Below are 19,001 nucleotides of genomic sequence, written 5' to 3' on the forward strand. Positions count from 1 at the left end.
CTAGTTATTGTTCAAAAACCAAGTGAATGGTCTCTCCACTACACCACACGAACACACTGGAAATGACCTCCATTAACCCTCCTGACAGAGTGAGACCTGGGCAGTTATTTGATTCTAGCTTATGATGCACATTAGTATGTCCAGATTGGCTCCTGGGAAGCAAAAGTGGCATGGAGTTGTGGTAATCAAAATCACGGTGCCCTATAAGCTCCCTCTCTTTCCAAACAGAGCTCGTCAGACCCAGGCTCTGGAAAAGCTTATTTTGGTACCTCTACATTGGTGGATGAGTTTCTTCTGTTGTAATTAAACACCTCTCTGACCTAATCTCAGGGAGATACTGCCAATGTCAAGACCAAAGGTGAGTAGGAGCTCTATAGAAGCTAGGCAAGAGCTTGTCCCAGTTGACATGATGTAGACAGAGATTTCCACCTTCCACTAGTACCACGGTTCAGACTAGAGGGACTACAAGTGGTACCCCAGAAGTGAGTAGAGGGCCTTGAAGGACCATCAGACTGTACTGTAGAAGGTAGGTCTAGAAGCTGGTCCCGCCCAGAAGACAGAGGGCTGGGAGCACAGGGTCTGCCTCCCACACTCTCTACCTAGCACTGCCATATTGTTGGGGTCTGTGGTTCAGAGCCCCTAGCTTACTACATGAAGAAGAGAGCAAGACGGGGAAACTCATGAGCCCAGAACCTACTCAGTCCTGTGAAGGCTATAGCATGGTCATCATTTTATAAACATGAAGTTCAGAGAGTCAAGCTTGCCCAGCCACTGGCTAGCTGAGCAAGGGTTCAAATCCCACCCAAGACAGCCCAAATACACAGGCCTGACGACAAATCAAGACATAAAGACTCCCCAGTAATGCCTTCAACAGAGCCCAGGTGGCCGTGCTCTGACTAAACATCGAATTGGAACACCTCCACATCATCTGGTAGAGAAAATACTACGGACCAGAGGAAATGTGACATCAGGTGCCATATTCAAACCTTCACAGCCACATATCACATTAACAACACTTAAAAGGAACAACATGGACTGAAGATTTTTCAGACAATTTATGTCTTATACCTAATTTCCCCCAAAGAAATGAACTATAGAAGAGTCATGTTCTAATAACCAGAAGTTGGAACACCGTATCTGTTTTACAAATGGGATACGGCCTTACGTGTAGTCCATGTGACTGGGTTTGAATTATCTCAAAAGTAAAAAAAGTGCTAAGAAAGTATTATCTTGGTTGGGGACCAGCCATGCCTAGCACCTGTTTTAAAAGAACCAGTGAAATAGAAAGAGAGAGAGAAAATCCATTCTTTTCTTTTTCAGAAGTTGGTTATTTAGAATTACAATCTCACTCGTTCCTACCGACACCGTCACACATGACCTTTGCAGTTAAGATCAGGAAAAGAACGTGTCAATCCAGCATCCCCATTTATACCTACGATTCCATTCGGGGCAGCAGCCAATAGAAATACTCACTTATCTCTTGGGAACTCCCACTTTGGATCTTCTGGCAATTCATACTCAGAGACCCCTGCCAGCATGGGGGTGTCTGCCGTCGAGGACAGGCGTGTGGTTATCCTCACCAGTGGGGTGTTGGAGTTCATGGAGGAGCTGGACTCGGCAGAAACCTGGATACAAAATGCAAAGCCCCAGATGTAATCCTGGCTCTACCTGGGAGGCCTGGCAGCCGGCCAGAGCCCAGCCAGATGTTCAATCCGTAGAAAGGAAGACAAGTGGGAGCACTGGCTAAAGTCAAGAATTTAAGCCCCAAACCACTGGATTCCAGCTCCTCTGTGCTCCCATCTCTGCAGTACCAGATTTCACCCACATCCGAGGTTCCTGAGACCAGATTTGCAAACATTTTTAGATGGTACCTGAGCAACATCTAAGTCAGCTTTCTGACCTAATTCCTCCAAATAAGCACCTGAGCACAGGGCAACCACCCCACGGGCTTCGCAATTGCCTTTTGGTCTAGATCTGTCCGAGAGCCCCGCACGATCAATCTCCCTGCGGACCAGCTCAGACCATGAATCAATTCTCTGCCTATGCAACTCCATGGAACCGTCTTAGAAAATCCGCTCTTCGATATTTCATCTGCCTTTTGGAAAGAAAAGCCGGATGTCTCAAGGAGCTAGCTCTAGGATTTGAAGGTGAAGGGCGTTCTATTCGCTCCCAGTGCCATAATGCCAGGAAACCTGAAGCCCAGGCCCTGGGGCCGTTCTCTGCTGACGCCGACCATTCGGTGAAAATCAAGACTCTTGTCAGCTTCACTTTCAGAAACGAGTGGATTGAACACAAGGGATGAAGAGTCAAAGAGAAAAAAAACTACGTCCTGGATTCATAATCACATGGCAAAGCTCCTCTCCCACCTGAGGTAGGCAAGGGTTTCCCCGAGTTTTGGCATTCACCATCATCCTTTTCGGGCTGCGTCTGATTAAAGGGTTACTTCTTAAACATAGCATCCTCCCTGTGCTGGTTTCTGTAAAGGAAAACATGTGCAGAGCCCACCTGAAGGTTTTGACAGTTACTGAACTGTCCTGATACAATCGTGGGCTGCTTGACCACCACCTTATTCTAAACCATGAACGAGCCAACCCTGGGGTCAAGAAAGTCAGACCATGAGGTTTAACATGGTCCAACAAAGCAGCCCGCCGTCCCCCCCACCCAGTTCTATCCCCTGCACGACTGTCCAGGTCAACTGCACGCCCCAGCTGTGCCGACGCGTAATTTTCAAATTAAGATGCCAAAGACGGAATGCAGGTGAGCAAACTTACTTGGGATGAGTGTACACAAAGTAGAACCTGAACCATCCCCACTGGGAACCAGAAGATCTGTACTTCCTGGAGCACGTCCTATTTGGAAAACCTTTATTCTCTTCTTGGTAAGCCCAAACTGCCCTTAGTGCAGACGGAATCCCTAGAGACACCCAAGAATGGACTGGGAAAGGGAAATCATTTTAGGAACAGGAAGTTGGTTTCAGTATTAAAATCAAGTTGCATGGGATTTTTAAGCCAGAATTTCTATTATCTTTTAAAATGTACAAGAGAACGGGCACCTGGGTGACTCAGTCGGTTGAGCATCAGACTCCTGATTTCAGCTCAGGTCACAATCTCAGGGCTGTGGGGTCGAGCCCCATGCTGGGTTCTCCACTCAGCACAGTCTGCTTGAGGATTCTCCCTCTCTCTCTGTCCCCCCATTCACTCTCCCTGTAAATATATTAATCTTTTTTTTTAAGACTTTATTTATTTATTTGACAGACAGAAAGCACAAGAAGTCAGAGAGGCAGGCAGAGAGAGAGGGGAAGCAGGCTCCCTGCTGAGCAGCGAGCCCGATACGGGGCTCGATCTCAGGACCCTGAGATCATGACCTGAGCCGAAGGCAGAGGCTTAATCCACTGAGCCACCCAGGCGCCCCTAAATATATTAATCTTTAAAAAATAAAAATAAAATGTACAAGAGAACATTTCTGACCCTTCTAAGCAATCTTTTGACAGGGGACTCCCTCCTAAATTTTACTATGCAGACAGTACGAGCCGTGTTCTTGTGAGCGCGTAAATATTTTTCTTCTTTCAAAAGGACTTGAAGAATCATTTGGAGTTGAGAGAACCCCATGAATAGACTGGGCTCCAAAAGGCTGCGACCTCACACCAAGTGTCCATACACTCGAACGGCAGAAGCAAGGAGGAAAGCACAGTCGTAACCGTGGCGACTCCCCAGAATCCACCCCTGCCCCCCACTAATGCCGGGGCCGAGGCAGCGACCCCACCCTGGCCGAACCGACAACCTGGAACACCCCTCCAGTGTGGGGGGGCCCCACTCAGCGCACTATGCTGACTCAAGACCATGTGCTATGGATACCAAGAGGCCAGCCAGGTAGACTGTTGCCACCGGCCCTGCAGGATTTCCAGAATTCCACCATCGGTGCCTGGTGTGCCGGCATCGGTAGAGAGGAGGGGAAACCCAATGGGGAAATAACAGGGGGATGTGGTTCTGAGTGAAGAGGTCCTCCAGAATTTCTTCCCTTGTGGGTGTGAGAACACAGCATTACTTCCAAACGTTCAGGAAGGATATAGATTTCAGAGCGGCCCCCTTCAGAGAGAGACTCAAACAGCTGAGGGATGGGACAGAACTTGTTCTACCTCAGAACTTTTAAGCCATTTGAATTTTATTACCTTGCCTATGTATTTCTCTGATGTTTTAGAAATAGCACTTTCTGTAACAAGAAAAACACGTTTGAAACACAATGACTTGATTTCCAACACGAGGTAGAAATGACGAGAACACTGCCCTTCTCCTTTCCCTGTGCTGGGTGCTGCAACGTCTCTGCACCCTCCCACGTGAGCACCCCACTGACCAGCCTTGGCCAAGCAGCCCACCCTAGCTGGTCCCCTTCCCCTGCTAACTATCTACGACATGGGGGCCCAATCAGGTGGGGGCCATGTGCCAATTCCCATGCTGGCCAACTGTGAGAACCCATCCCAAAGTAGACTCTCCTACCTGTTAGAAGGAAACCAGGGAAGCTCCCACCCCACAGGGGCACCATGAAGTCACGCCCATAAGACATTTAGTGCTGAGCCTGGCGCTTGCTAAAAGCTCAGTTAATATTTGCCAAGACCACAGCAGTTTTTCCTAGCACCTTTGCAGAATCCTGAGCTGCCCAGATCCAAGGGAGCTTATGACCGTCACCTTCCTCTGGGGAACCCAGAAGATCTGGAGCCTGTGGTGGTTTCGAGTGGGAGATGTTAGTGTCCTGTGGGCCCTGTGAAGAACGAAACCCAGTGGCATTAAGGGCTGACTGCCTTACTGGCCTGGAAGATGAGACCCTCTGCTCACAGCCAGGGTGGGCTGGGGCTCCAGCGGGGAAAAAGCAAACCCAAGAAACAAAGGATCCGGGAGTCAGGGGTTGGTCCCAGTGAGCATAAAAACATCCTCGTGACAAATACGGCTCAGAGGGGGCTTAAGAGCAGAAAAACCTAACGCTCCGTCAGACGCTGACTGCTCTGCAGCTCACCTATGACCCCACAGCAACCTTCGCCCCCAAACCCACAGCAGAAGTTCACATACGTACGCATCTTCCTCCAAACAATCTCAACGAGGTATTCCTGTGAAAGTTTTCAAAACGGAAACCCTTGGCAAACTTGGTTGTTATCGTGACTATTAAAAACCTGAAAATCGTGTTTACAAAAAGGATTACTTAGGAAAGTTCTGTCCAGATCAAGGGTGGAGGTTAAATTCAATGTATAAATCTGGAAAATACTTCTGTACAAAGCACCAAGCGGAGGGGAAAAGGGTAAGAAAATGCCAGCAATATGAGAAACTAGAATTTGGTCACTCTGTCCCTCGAGGTGTTATCTTAATTTTACCTCCATGCATTTTTACTGAGATTTGAAAATCCCCTCTGGGACTGTACCTATGGCTGGCTTTGTCCTCACTCCGTTTCTGCCGTGAGCGGACACGCTTCCGGGGCTTGGCGCACTCCCCCGCTGGCTTGTCAATGCTTCCACGAAACACAGCATCTCGCTGGCGCTTCTCTCCTTCCAAACACACCCCCCAAGTCATTCCCACTGCCCACCTGTGAATCTCCTAACGCAGCACTATTCAATTATAAACTGCTCTTTTTTTGCACAAAACCATGATCTCCCCTCATTGGACAGCCTATCTAATTTGAAAATATTCCATGGGTGGCAACCATTAAGTGACAGACAAGCCATAAATGGAAACACCCTAAAATAAACCTCCTTTGCCATCCTCAGTCCCCACAGGCACGTTCTAGCATGTATTTTCAGTCTCTACTCAACTCCCCACTTTCCGGAATCTCTTTAACACGTGCCATAAATCAGGCTTTTAACAAAATGTGCCTTTTGTATATTTCTACAGTCTATAGGGGAGATTAAGAAAGGAAGTGATCCTTTTTTTTTTCTTTTTAAAGGGCCACCAAGAAACCGTGTTATCTCTGCACACGAGATTAGACTAGATGAGAACCAAGGCAGGGGACCGCACAGAGAACGAGGCAGGCAGAAGCAAAGGAGGAAGCGGGGGGGGGGGCAGTGACGAATGTGCACGCTAATTCCTGACTCTGAAGCTGTGGGTCCACGGTCCCAAGCCAGAACAGAAGGCTTCAAGTTAACATACTTTTTGCTCTAAGCCCTGCCCGCCGTTCCCCAATGTCCAACAAAATGCTTTCACCACCTCAAACCAGGTGGCTGGGTTAAAGGTTCAAGGGGGTTCGGGGTTTGGATTCTGCTTCCCTCCATAACAAAATTTAAGTCATCAGACGAGGTGTTTTTGTCACTAGTCTCCTTCACCAGGTCTCTGCCTCCCCCACGCTGCTCCCTGGACTCCATGACTCAACCCATCAGAGCAATGGCTCCCCGGTCCTGGATGGGCTGGTTCTTCTAGAAGATCCCAGGAGCCAAAATCCAAACCAGATCTCACGCCGCCCTGTCTCTGGAAGGCTGAGAGGGGGAGAAGAGCCCAATGGGGGCGCCCACATGGAAGGGCAGAGTGCAGGGAGCCACCCATGGCCAATCTCATTACCCACGTATGTTCTGGAACCAGGAAGGTCTCATTAGACCCCATGACTGACCAAACCATGGAGAATATGCCAAGATCATGGTATCTGGCTGCTAGACAATGAATGAGCTTCTAAGAGTGCAACCCGCCTTCACGGGGCTCAGTGCGTTTAATACCCATTAGTGCGCAGCCCCAAGAACTGGCTCCTGAATCCCCTGCTACCCAGCCAGGCCTCCCCGACCCCCACATCTTCTGTCCCGTTCAGGAGGTCTCTGGGATTATGCCACTCACCTCAAAGATACTGTTACAAAAGATGCCCCTGATCCACCTGTATCAGCAACCAAGATGGCAAAACTAAAGTCTCACAAAAAGTACCCCATAGGCCCTTCTCAGAGGCCAGTGGGAGTGCGAGTGTGCGCTGCACGCACGTGTGTCCCTCCCCACCTAGGAGATGGGTTTACCTGTTTATGGCAAAAGGGAAATCTCCATCCTGCCCTCTGGAGACTTCTGGCTCCAGAGAAGAAAGTCGAGGTACTTACTGAAAACCGGATTGACCAAACTCAGCAAAGTAGCTCATGCTTCCTAAAGAAACCTCCGCAATTTCCTCGCAGCCCCCTCCAGCGATGCCCAAGTGATGCGTGCGTCCAGGGAACGCGGAGCCCTCTCTTGCACGCGTGGCCATGCAGAGGCTGCCTCCTAATAACTACAGCCGTCCACGGGCAGCCCCCGATACCTGCACTAGCACTGACAAGCGCACGAGGACACACTCTCCGGGCTGGCCTCCACCTTGATCATGCCGATTCCAGAGGAGTGAGAGCGGGCGAGCCAGGGGCTGGGCACGGTGTCCGAGCCCCAGCCCTGAAAGCAGGGTGAACCCCGGTCGAGGGACACGGGGACATGCTGTGTGCCACCCACCTCCCCCACAACCAGAATGTTCCCCCCTTTCCTCAAGCTTCAAAATGCATAAAGAACCTCAAAAAACTCCTGCTTACTGGGACAGGAACACAAGGAATTTCTTCTGAGCTACCCTAGGAAAAAGTATTTTTGACTCAAATAAAATAACAAACTGAAATGTCGGTCTTATAACAGTTAAGTCCAGGACAAATTAGTAAATGTCAAGAAGGAAAAACTCACAGAGGGATTTAAAAAAAAAGAAAGAGAGAGAAAGAAGGAAAAATAAGAACACCACTCCTCTTGTTCTAAACAGAGAACAATGACGGACTGAGCTGAGTGAGACGTTGTGTGTATGTGTGTTGGGGGAGGGGCGAGGGTCAGGGCCAAGAAGATAACACTCGGACTCCACCATGAAGACACTCAGTGTTCCCTGTGTGGTAGAGGAGGTTGGGCAGATACAGCCTGAAAAGTGGCCTTGCAAGTAACTAGAAAGAACCCATCCTCAAGACATCTGATTACAGGCTCACCTGTCGCCAGGTAAAGGCATGCTTGGCATCCCTGTGGTATTTTCTCTGTCATCAACATATCTGCCAGCCTTTATGGGGTTTTCATTCCAGCTACAGCCCAATAACCCTCTTTTATCCAGATACCTGATAGGCATCTCCTTCCCCACCAAAGGGGCCGTGCTCATTGTCAAGAATCACACACCCATTTTAACACATAAGAGTTGGTGAGGGGTGTCAACCTTCCCCCAAATGAATAATCAACATTCCCCCAAATCAATTAATCTCCCCGAGATCTGCTGGTTCCCCTCGCCCTCTCCAGGGCATGGCTATTTGCCCACCTTCCTCTGCTTCTCTTATTCTCCTTGACGCTGCTAAAACCCAAGACCGCTACATTCTAAACGATGATGGCCAAATAACACTGGAAGGTGACAGGTCTTATCTTGCATGGAACCTGGGTTAGATCAAGCACTCAGAAAACTATGATCAATAAAGGAAGAAGAAGGAGAAGAAAAAGAGAAAAGCTAATGTTCCCTTTGGCTACACAGGGGCGAGTGCAGAAAGAATGACAAGCCAAAGTGCAGACAAAGAAAAAAGGCCAGTCAGCCAAAAAGCAACGGAAATACAATGACTAGGGCTGAGTCAAGGAGATTTTAAGGGCAACTGGGTCTTTTATATTTAAGTAAAGAGAAGAACACTGTCGCAGTGGCAGAAAAAGATGATGACATCATTACGGGCCAATGGTCTAGCTACACCAAATTGCAGGTTTCCTCCAGAAGGTAGCATTTTTCCCCTATTAGAAAAAAATTAATAATAGAGATGGGAACACCACTCCCTTTTGCAACTCCCTGAGGTCAGGTTCTCAAGATGGTGGCTGGAAGAATGGCCCAGAGGTGACTGGAAAGGAGGAGGGAGGGGGAGGGGTGGCCATAGCCCCTGAAGGTCACTGAAGGCACCACCTGGCCGTGTTGAGAGTCACCTTCAGACTGGATTCTCCCAAAGTCAGGCAAGCGGCCCCATCATTGCTGCTCTGGAAGGCCCCAAGAATGACGGCGGTGTCATTTTAACAACAGCAATCTTGGTGGCAGGAGTCACCCAATGGGCACCTTTACTTCCCTTGCTCTTAACAGTCTGGGCAACCACCAGCACTTGACACACACTCCGAATGCCACGCTCAGCCTCTAAGAAGAATAAAGAGCTGCTTGATTCATGGCTCCAGAGAAGTCAACAGGGACCCATTCAGCCAGGAGTGTGGAGCCGGGTTGGGAACAGCCAGAGCCATGCCAAAGCTGCGGCTGGCCGACCGGTTCCTAATCCGTGCTAATGCCTGCCCCAGAAAATGTCATCGCCACCTGAAGTCCCGGGGGGGTGGGGGGGGTGGCGGCAGGGGCGTGGCTGGGATTCACCCAGAGTTTCTCGGAGTGCATTTCAGAATCACCTAAGGATCCACTTAAAATACAGATTCCTGGCCCCAGTCTACATCTGCTGGATGACACGCCTCTGGGGTGAAGACCAGGGAATCTGCAATTTTAACCGAGGCCCCCGTACATTCCACTAACGCACACGCTGCCACAGAGCCGTGCGTTAGGCATTTCACTTGCTGCCACCAAAGAAATTCCTTGATCGGAACAAAGTTCCCAATATTGACTTGTAAACCCTTATCATTCACATCTGCCTTTCCCCTTGCATGTTCAGGAACACAGAGGAAGGAGTCAAAGCACATCCTGTCCCACTCAGCTTTGCAGCTGTGGGTTACGGCAGAGGCGGCAGAGGCTCTACCTTGCCCTGTCTCTCCAGAGCAAGATGACACCCATCAGGAGGGACACACGAGTGAAGTAACCACCAAAGGCCAGACACAGGGTTAAGAACAATCTGTTGCTCATTCGGTATAAAAATCTTTCTACCACCAAATCCACAGCCGCACTTGCGAACGATTAACAATAACACATAATATATGTGTACACGTCTATTTTAAGAATTAGAGAGGTCGAGCCAAAACCCAGTTACTAGAGACATCATAGTCTGGTTTAAATCAAGCAGTAGTTCAGTTTCATCTCCAGGGCATAAGTTTCTGACCTTGATTAAAAAAAAAATAATAAGTCAAAGAGAACTAGAGTCCCTCCCTTTCCAACTAGTGGCATAAGCCTGTCTCAAAAACAGCATTAGATCACAGGGGACAAAAGTGGCCTATGATTCAAAAAGACGGTTACACTTGAGCCTCGAACACACAAGGGCATTGCCTCCCTGTGTTATTTCCAGTCCTGCCAATTAGCTCCCAGAGTCTCACACCGACCCACTTTCTTGCCCTTGGAACTTGATTCAGCAGACCCCATCGCTGCACCAGAATTTGACTCTCTGAGCCCCAAACACTAACTGGAGAGCCACTGAGAGGCATGTGGTGCACTGAAGCTCGCAGAAGTAGATGATATCGTAGCCCAGAAAGAGAGCGGGGCGCTGGCTGGGGTGTGCGGGGAGGAGTAAATTTCTTTAAACTCTTTATCTACTTTCTGTTACCTGTCTCCGCAGGGGAATCCGCTTCGTCAGCTTATGCACGGCTGGCTGGCTGCCGAAGTCTGGCTTCTTGGTCGTGGTCTTCATTCGGCACAAGATGACCGTCACCACCATACAGGCAATTAGGAAGACCCCTATGCAGTAAATGGCTATCTCCAGGTAGTCTGGGGAAGCCGTGATCTCCTTCTCTCTTACAGGAGCTGGAGCGGACACCACAGGGGAGGAACAGATAAGCAGGCCACAGAGTTAGGACACGGGGTTGATGACGCATCCCGGACAGCTAAACGAAACACATGGTGATGACCATTCCCAACGAAAGGCTTCCCATTGCCTCCGTGCTGCAGAATGGCACGGGCTATGGGCCTGCCCTGCACCACTCCCAAATGAGGGTGAGTGACCAAGGGCTGCCCGATGGACCACCAGGGCCCGAGCAGCCACTATCTCTAGCCGCAACAGGCCTCTACAATCCAGTGATTGTCACAGACTGGCTGGCTCCAAGCCACGAAGGGCAGGCTACGGGGCCACATTCTGTCACACATGTGGACAGAATAGGACAGTTATCCACACTTGTTAAAAAAAAAAAAAAAAAGAAAGAAAGAAAGAAAGAAAAAGAAAAAAGCTGTCTTCTGAGGGGATCTCTGATGCAAACCAAATTAAAAATTCCTAAATATAAACAACGCCCACTTTCGCATGTGACCAGATGGAACGTCCCTCTTATTTGGGTAAGTCCTTCCAAAGGAAGATGGGAGGGGGTGACTTCCCCCCGATGAACACACTTCCATATGAAATGAAATAAATATTCATCTGGTAGGCTGGTCCGGAAAGGTTTCCAATTTCTTACCACAGTCCAGCATATTATTTAACTGAACAAAGGAAAGCACTGAATTTAAAGACCGAATCGCCTTTGATACAGAATCATTCCATCCATACCATGGAACATTTCTAATATCCCTTAATCAATTTCAATTACCAGTTAAGATTTGTGTTTTCTGGTTATATTGAGGTCACTACAACTTTTCTCTAAAAGAAAAAATAGAAACGGTATGACGTGTGCATATCCATGGAATTACTTAAGGTAACACGTTCTTAGATCGACTTAAAATACTATCTGCTCCCTCCTCCGTCCTCAGTGGTCATGGAGCTACAAGCAGTGTATTTCCAAACGGTATTTTTCTCGGACTGCATCCTTAGTTAATGTGCTAGTACTGTCAGGCAAATCGTTAAGAAGGGCCAATTAGGCCCCTGTAGAATGCAGTACTACAAGTAAAAGCAAGCTCAAAGTAAAAGGCATCTCATTGTTTCAAAGCAAATATTCACAGAGCAGATTCAAAACAAAAGGCAAAATGGATGCAATGGTATTATTTAAAGCTTATCCATTTTAATCAGAAAAAAATACTTGCAAGATAGTCAAAACTCCCAGCAGCACAGCACAAAATGAAATGATCAATTTCTTTTTACTAGATATAAAAACAAGCATGCAGGTAGGCACTTTACTCTAGAAATAAGGCATTAGGAACTGGAGTGGAACATCATGAGCTAGCAAACCAGTCTAGGCAGCTTCACAAAGGAAATGACAGAGATAGATGCATCAAAGTAGACCGTGGTTATCAGGAGAGGTTCAACTAGGACAGAGATGCTGGTCAAAGACCCAGACCACAGCAGCACGTAGCAACAGGGCTTCACTGATGCTGATTTCTCCGAAGGGCGGAAATCACATCAAGCCCACGTCGGCGCGAGCATGCTTTGCAGGAAAAGCAAACGGAGGGTCCATTTCATTGCAACATGCAGCAAGCCACCGATTCCCAAGGTAGGTAACACACTGCTTCTGTACGTCCTACATGCCAGGGTGCTTCTCCCCAGGCACCCCAACGTACATCCCCCCTCTAGTCACGTACCATTGAAAAGAGAGAGTGGAACCACGTGATCAAAGTACATATGGGATTTTAGTGAAATGGAATTTGAAATGAGAAAAAATTACTTTGAATTTTACAAAGTAATTGCCATGTCTTCTTTCAGAGAACTGCGGATGGGTGAATTTATACATTGACTCACTGAAAATGTTAAGATCCCTTTGGGTTTTAAGGATGAAATTTCACTTGATCATAAATGTGAGTGTGGGATCTCATTGTAAGTGAATTTCCAAAGGCAACATTCTTATCCCCGGGGGATAATTTTCAACATTTTGCAAAATCTTTATGCCGGCATAAAAGGGGCTGTTTCTGAGAACAGAAGCTGTGTTAATTTTATAGCAATCAACCCAGAAAAGGGAAAAAACCATGGAGAGAAAGAGCAGTATGTACCTGGCAGAACGGTCAACCATGCAGAGTGAAAGGATATCCCAATAGAATTACCCGCCAAGCACGTATACTCCCCAGCATCCTCAAAAGTTACATTCCGGATATAGAGAACCTCAATCTCTTTGTCCGTGGTATTAACACCGGCGGCCTAGAAAACAGGGAGGCAAGAGAAAAGGCTAGACAACACAGGGATGACCGTGGAGGGGGCCGTGGAACCATGAGGCATTGCACCAGGGGGCTCCGGCAGGTGCTGGCCAGCAGAAGATTCCGATCGCAGCCCATCCACAAAGCCCACAACCGAGAGACACTGAGCGACACTGAGCAGCTCGCCGCCACAGGCCCGTCACCACACCGGCTTCACCACCTAGACATGCATGCAATCAGACGCATGGAAAAATCAACCCACAGAGATCCCTTCTCTTGGCCTTTGTGTTGCTTTGGATTGAGGGATGGTTTTCCAAAAGCATGAACACCCCAAAAGTCCCAACTGGGTTCTGGTCCTGTTGGCTGCAGACTCCCACCTTGAGGAAGGGATGGTGCTGTCTTAAATTTATTGCAGTAGGGAGCAAAACCCTGGAGACGCGCCCAAGTGGACACCTGGCACGTCCTTCCAGCCCTGAGGGCACCAACCACGGTGGGCTATTGTGTCTGATTTTCACGTGCCACCACTTTAACTCACGTTGGGTGGGGAAAAAAAAAAAAAAAAAAAACCAGAAGAAAGTACAATCTTGGTAGCAAAGACACTGCAGGGGTTTTTTTTCCTTCAATATAGACATTTGAGTGTGAGTTGTGACAAACCGAGAAGGGCAGCGGCTGCCTTCAACAGCGTCCACACCCATGAGGTGGATTATGCTCCCAATTGGGACAGCAAGGTCAAGGACAGGGTCTCCTAAGCACCCATTATGGGTAACCAAGGGAGTGATATTCTGTTGGAAAAATTATTGCGTGCCAACACTTCTCCACCAATTTGGGGCAGAAGGAGGTAGGAATTCTGCTGATACGCCAATGTCCCAAATTCAACAGGCATGCCTGCGTGTGTTTAAAATGCTGACGGTGGACAGTCATGATGGGGAATGTGCAGCCCGGACAAGACAAGCCAGAAGGAACGACTTCAAATCTGGGTTGGGGGAGGGGGTGGAGGGTGATCTTTAGAAGAGAGGAGAGCAAGCACTTTGAGCATCGTGGGCATTTTTCCATGGCTGCTGGCATCCTACCAGCTGCATCACCGAAGAAAGATGATTATGAATATACCAAGGCCACAGAGTCATCCTAGAAGCTGCCTGCAGTTTCCCAAAGCACCAAGTCTTTTCAGCTTCTACATCCAGACTTCTTTTAAAAAAACAAAAAACAAAAAACAAAAAAAACACAAAACATTGTTACCTTGCTGTTTTGGCAGGACAGTGAGCCAGGCGGACTGGTTGGCCTGCCCTATATAATTGGAGACCTTACATATATACTCCCCAGCATCCGCCTCCGTCACATTGAACAGAGCCAGCACTTCTGCATTGGAACTATTAATCCCCGAGTGCTGGAACAGACACAGGAGAACAATATAACGGCCAACCAGGAAGGACTTTGTGCTGTCTAGGGTCCCACCACCAACACACCACCAAAACAACTCGCACAGAAAACAACTTCCATGAGGTCTAAGCGGCTGCCTTAACGAGCTGAGTCGTGGGCTTCGACCGTGGAGAGGGAGGGAGGGACATGTGATCAAGACCAAGCAGAACCGACCCGCGGCTCCCCGGGCTGCTCAGCTTCTTCCAGCTCTTTTGATCACTGGGATTCTCAGCTGGGGAGAATAGCTCACCGGTTGAGAGTTCTGAGTGGGGCTACCTATGGTTCTACAGGAAGACTATTCTTTTCTAAGGACGATCTCTTTGAGCACCTAATGCAGGAGACGTGGTAGGCGGTGGCTAAGAAAAGGCTGTAGACTTAGCTGTCGCCTGCCATCACCGTCCTGGAGAACAAGACAGACCTAAACATTAAAGAGGCTGATGCTGGCTTCACTGGGGACTTTCAAGGAGCCAAATACGAAAGGCAAGGAGAAAGTTTCCTTGTTCAACATTTCACTGGTGCAAAACCATTTTCTAAAGTTGACTGTCGGGGCAACTGGGTGGCTCAATGGGTTAAAGCCTCTACCTTCGGCTCAGGTCATGATTCCAGGGTCCTGGGATCGAGCCCCACATCGGGCTCTCTGCTCAGCAGGAAGCCTGCTTCTCCCTCTCTCTCTCTCTCTCTCTCTGCCTGCCTCTCTGCCTACTTGTGATCTCTGTCTGTCAAGTAAATAAATAAAATCTTTAAAAAAATAAAAATAAAAATAAAGTTTATTGTCTAAGCCGCAGGTGAACGAGTTTCCAAGGCTAAAAGCCCTCTTCTGAAAATAAAACGTGAATTGCTTTGGACAGATGGCTATGCCAATTTGATCCTCATGTCATATTAAGAGACGGAGACATCAGCATCACGGTAAGTGCTGGTACCTCGCTTCGAGTTTACAGAGCTCTCTCAATGCACGCCATCCCATGGACTCTGCCAGAGGCAGCGGCATTGCGACCCCCACTTTTATGGACATGCAGCTAAGCCTCAATGCCCCGTCGGAGATCTCGGGGCTGATAAATAGCTGAATTATTCCAGCTCCCACTCGAATAGCCCTTCCTCCCCACCCCACCCTGCCCCCAGTTTCCTTCTGCAATTTTACTAGCGAGTCTGATAATCTGCTAATCCCTAACACACTCTCCCCTGGCTGGTCAAATGGGAGACTGGTCCTCTCCCAGATCCAACAGGAAATCGGAGAAACTGCCCCCGATGTCCACGACGGAGACCCCCGCGGGTCCCTCGAGATCCAGAAAGTCCTCACCTTCAGCACCTTGAGGTAAGGCAGCCCGTCGGGCCCGTATTTGCTGCCGTTCTTTTCTACGTGTTTGATCCACTGAATGTGGGGCTGCGCATCGCTGTACACTTTGCAGACGAACTCGACATCACCTCCCACCACGGTGGAGGCGTTGGCCGGCAGTCCAGCTTGGAGGATGGGCCGGTGTGGCGATCGCTCTGGGGAGCGGGGAGGGAGACGAATAAATAAGTTGTGTTGTCCAGAAGGTGTTCGTGAACACAAGCCTAAGAGGCCTCAAGTCTGCTGGCTGACTCCTTTGAAATATCACCGCGGCCCAATGTATAACAAAACCAACTTCAAAGGAGACTGCTAGAGCGCGACCCTTGTAAAAAGAATACTTACTTAGGAAACACACAGAAGAACTTCTGATATCTCAAGGTATGGGTTGTCTGTGGCCACTCACCAAACGAGGGGAAAGGTTTTACTTTGACAATGGGAAAAAACGGCAGGGGGACGGGGGCCTCTTCACTTGTCCCCCTTGGGATAATAGCGGAGACTCACTTTGACCATAAGATTAAGGTCACAGGCAAGGGACAAGCCCAAGGTCACCTAGAACACCAAAATGGCTCCTGGACTCAGTATCTCCCAAAACATCTCTAAGGTGCTCTGAGAAGACCTCCGTTTCTTGTTTGGAAAGAAAAACCAAAAGCACGAATTCTAGGTGATAAACAGACTGGGTGAACAATGGGTTTCATCTCTTGACTGTGGACTTCACCCCTTTTAGTCCCCATCCACCCCTTCATTTTCTCGATATATACTGAGTGTTACCGTCTGCCCAATGCTAGGTGCACAAGGAGACGTTCCTCATTCAGATGTGGCACCGAAAGAAACACAGACAGACCCCAGTCCCCCAATCCTGGCGACGTTCTAGGCCACGTTTAAGGAAGCCCCACAGAGGGCATGGTAGCCATCACTTCCCACCCTCACATGCCTTGCCGAAGCAAAAAGTTCTCAACAGAAGACACCCCTCATCTTACACCTGCAAAAGTCCTTCTCCAGTTTCAAGGGGGTCTCTAGAGAAATCCTGTAGTTCAAGGTCCATGAGAAACTGCACACAAGTGTCCTTAAGAAACTGGTTACCGAGCAGCCCACTGTGTGACCCCGTCCACAAAAGCTCTAGAATCACAAGCCGATGGCCAGCTTCCTACACGGCAGTTTGGTCAAGGGCAACACATACCCAATCGCCCGTCCAGCCGTCCACACACACATCGTCCCACCCCACCTTACCTGCACGTAAGCCTATCTTACCTTACCTGCAAGCCAGCCTATCCGTCTCCCCGCACTGCAGAGGCCTCTGCCTTTCACCCCCGGCTTAAGAAATGGCCGAGGGAAGGAAGAGATCCCAGCCAACCCAACACACCAAAGATGCCTCCACCCTGTACCTGAGTGTCCCCGTGTGCTGGACTGGAAACAGCAAATTACAATGATAGATATTGAAACCCTTCTATATTTGGGCCTTAAAATAGTATTTGGTGGAATTTGTTGGACACAAACCAAACCACGTGTAAATTGATTTTACTGCACAAGCCTGTTGGTCTTTAAAAACTTTTTTAAAAAAGGAAGAGAAAAGAAAGAAATGCTAGTGGGTTACTCTTAGCACATTTCATTCCAGTATCTCCCATCACTTCAGAGACATCTACACTTTCACATTAAAAAGGTAAGGATTTCAGAGCCTCCAAAAAAGTCATTCATTTGCGGGACATGACCCTGGAGGCTGAACAAAGAACCCAGAAAGCCTACTTTTGTGGGCAGAAAATCTCAAAGCTATGATCTTTTCATGACCATGGATGACCAGAAACATGACCGGAAGCCTCACCCTTTGGCGGACACGCCATCTCTGCAATGGGCCACGGCAAGCCTCCCAGTCATGCGGCACCCGGCTTGGAGCCAGCAGGGGCAAGGCTGGTTTAATCCCAGCGAGCCCCAGCCACAAGAGGAGAACAGAGTCAAGTGTACACACACACACACACACACACACACACACACACACTCTGTCCTCACCAGGCCTCCTCCCATGACGCCTCGTGAGAGGGGAATCGGTCCTCTGGGCTAGACACTGCCAGCCAAGCTCACAAAACCCCCTCCTTCACACATACCTCATGTTGAGGTAGTTTGCCCTTTCCCGCAGAGAAGTGCATTTTAGGTACCCTTTCGTTCCCTGGCTCAGTTCTCCAGTTTTGTGTGCCCGTGTTTGTGTGTTTCGAGATAAATATTTACAATGGACCTAAATATTTATTCTTAGAAACAAAGGCCCTATAAAACCTTAAATGTCATAAGCCAGATCAACTGAATTTCAAACCAAGTTCTCCTTCTTAAACATACTTGTTTCCAATAAATCGTTTCACAAGCAAACACTGTGCTTGTAATACCAAATAACGATGTCCTGGGAACAATGAGTGCTTTCATAAGGCCGGCATCTCTGGCCTGCGCCAGCCTTCAGCAGGGAATGCAGTCCCTGGGACAGCGCTGGCAGGGCCCACGCAGAGCCGCAGCCTTGTTCACTTGTGGTCAGCGCACTGCCGCGTTCCACTTATTAAGTTATTCCATTGCTATCCGGACTATTTCCACCGGGGGGGGGGGGGGAGTCCTTGCAATGGTTTAATGTTATTGCGTTTGCAAATTACAGGGCACCCAAAGTTGCCGCTTGCAGTCCTGAATGTATCCTTTCACATTTTCTCACCTTATACAAAATAACCTCTCCAGCAGCCCGGCGTCCCTCCGCCCTTTCTCACTTTTGGTACAGAAACTGCAAGTCGGGATCGCTCTGTAATCGAAACCTTACACCGTCTTCCAAAACTTATTACAGCTGCCTTCGGTATAAAATGAAACCTTAGAGAATGTTATTTAAAATGTTTTTAAAAAGTCAGTAGGCCTCATGTTTCGTTTCTCCACATCAGGCTTTGATTTCCTTTGCAACCTTATTCTCTGCCCTTAAACAAGTCTGAGACCAGGCTCCAAACATCTTGGAAGAGGTCCCAGGATGCCAGGATCTGCAGAGAGCTGTGCCTCTTCTCAAAACCTTCAGCGATCACTCTTTTCTGGTGTCTGTTAGACCCGAAAGAGCAGTGATCAGCAGCAACGGGATGACAGAAGTTCCAGCTTCTGAAACACGGCGGGGGGGTGGGGGGGTGGGGGTGGAGAGCAGGGTGCGGGCAGCAGCTCCCGTAGAGAGGGGACTTCCATGGCCAGCGCCCCAGGGGCCCCGGAACAGGGCAGTGATGGTGGGCACGAAAACCATCCCCCCACAAAGGCTAACATGCTCTCCCCAGAACCTCACAAGGCCCCGGGCACAGCAAACCCCTCAGGTTTCCAACGCCTGGGGCAACAGGCTGATACGAAAAGAAGAAGTCAATGAATTCTCTCTGGGTTACACACTAACACTCAGAGCTGGTCCATC

At 48.8% G+C, this 19,001-nt stretch overlaps 1 protein-coding gene across 16 annotated transcripts in view; it reads right to left on the bottom strand.

Moving 5' to 3' along the window:
- FGFR2 (fibroblast growth factor receptor 2) overlaps window positions 1-19,001 on the bottom strand; it is a 102,834-nt gene that overhangs the window by 21,232 nt on the left and 62,601 nt on the right. For 6 of the 16 annotated variants that reach the window (XM_032314041.1, XM_032314051.1, XM_032314036.1 and 3 more), the window contains 4 exons: window positions 15,572-15,762; window positions 14,095-14,242; window positions 10,415-10,617; window positions 1,474-1,625 (listed from right to left, as the gene is read on the bottom strand). In XM_032314041.1, the coding sequence (XP_032169932.1) occupies window positions 1,474-1,625; window positions 10,415-10,617; window positions 14,095-14,242; window positions 15,572-15,762 (694 nt within the window). Of the gene's footprint in view, window positions 1-1,473; window positions 1,626-10,414; window positions 10,618-12,717; window positions 12,863-14,094; window positions 14,243-15,571; window positions 15,763-19,001 lie in introns of all 16 variants that reach the window. The other 10 variants (XM_032314042.1, XM_032314052.1, XM_032314037.1 and 7 more) reach the window with 3 other exon arrangements.

Source organism: Mustela erminea, chromosome 14 (assembly GCF_009829155.1).
Source record: "Mustela erminea isolate mMusErm1 chromosome 14, mMusErm1.Pri, whole genome shotgun sequence".
In the NCBI taxonomy this organism is placed as follows: Eukaryota; Metazoa; Chordata; class Mammalia; order Carnivora; family Mustelidae; genus Mustela; species Mustela erminea.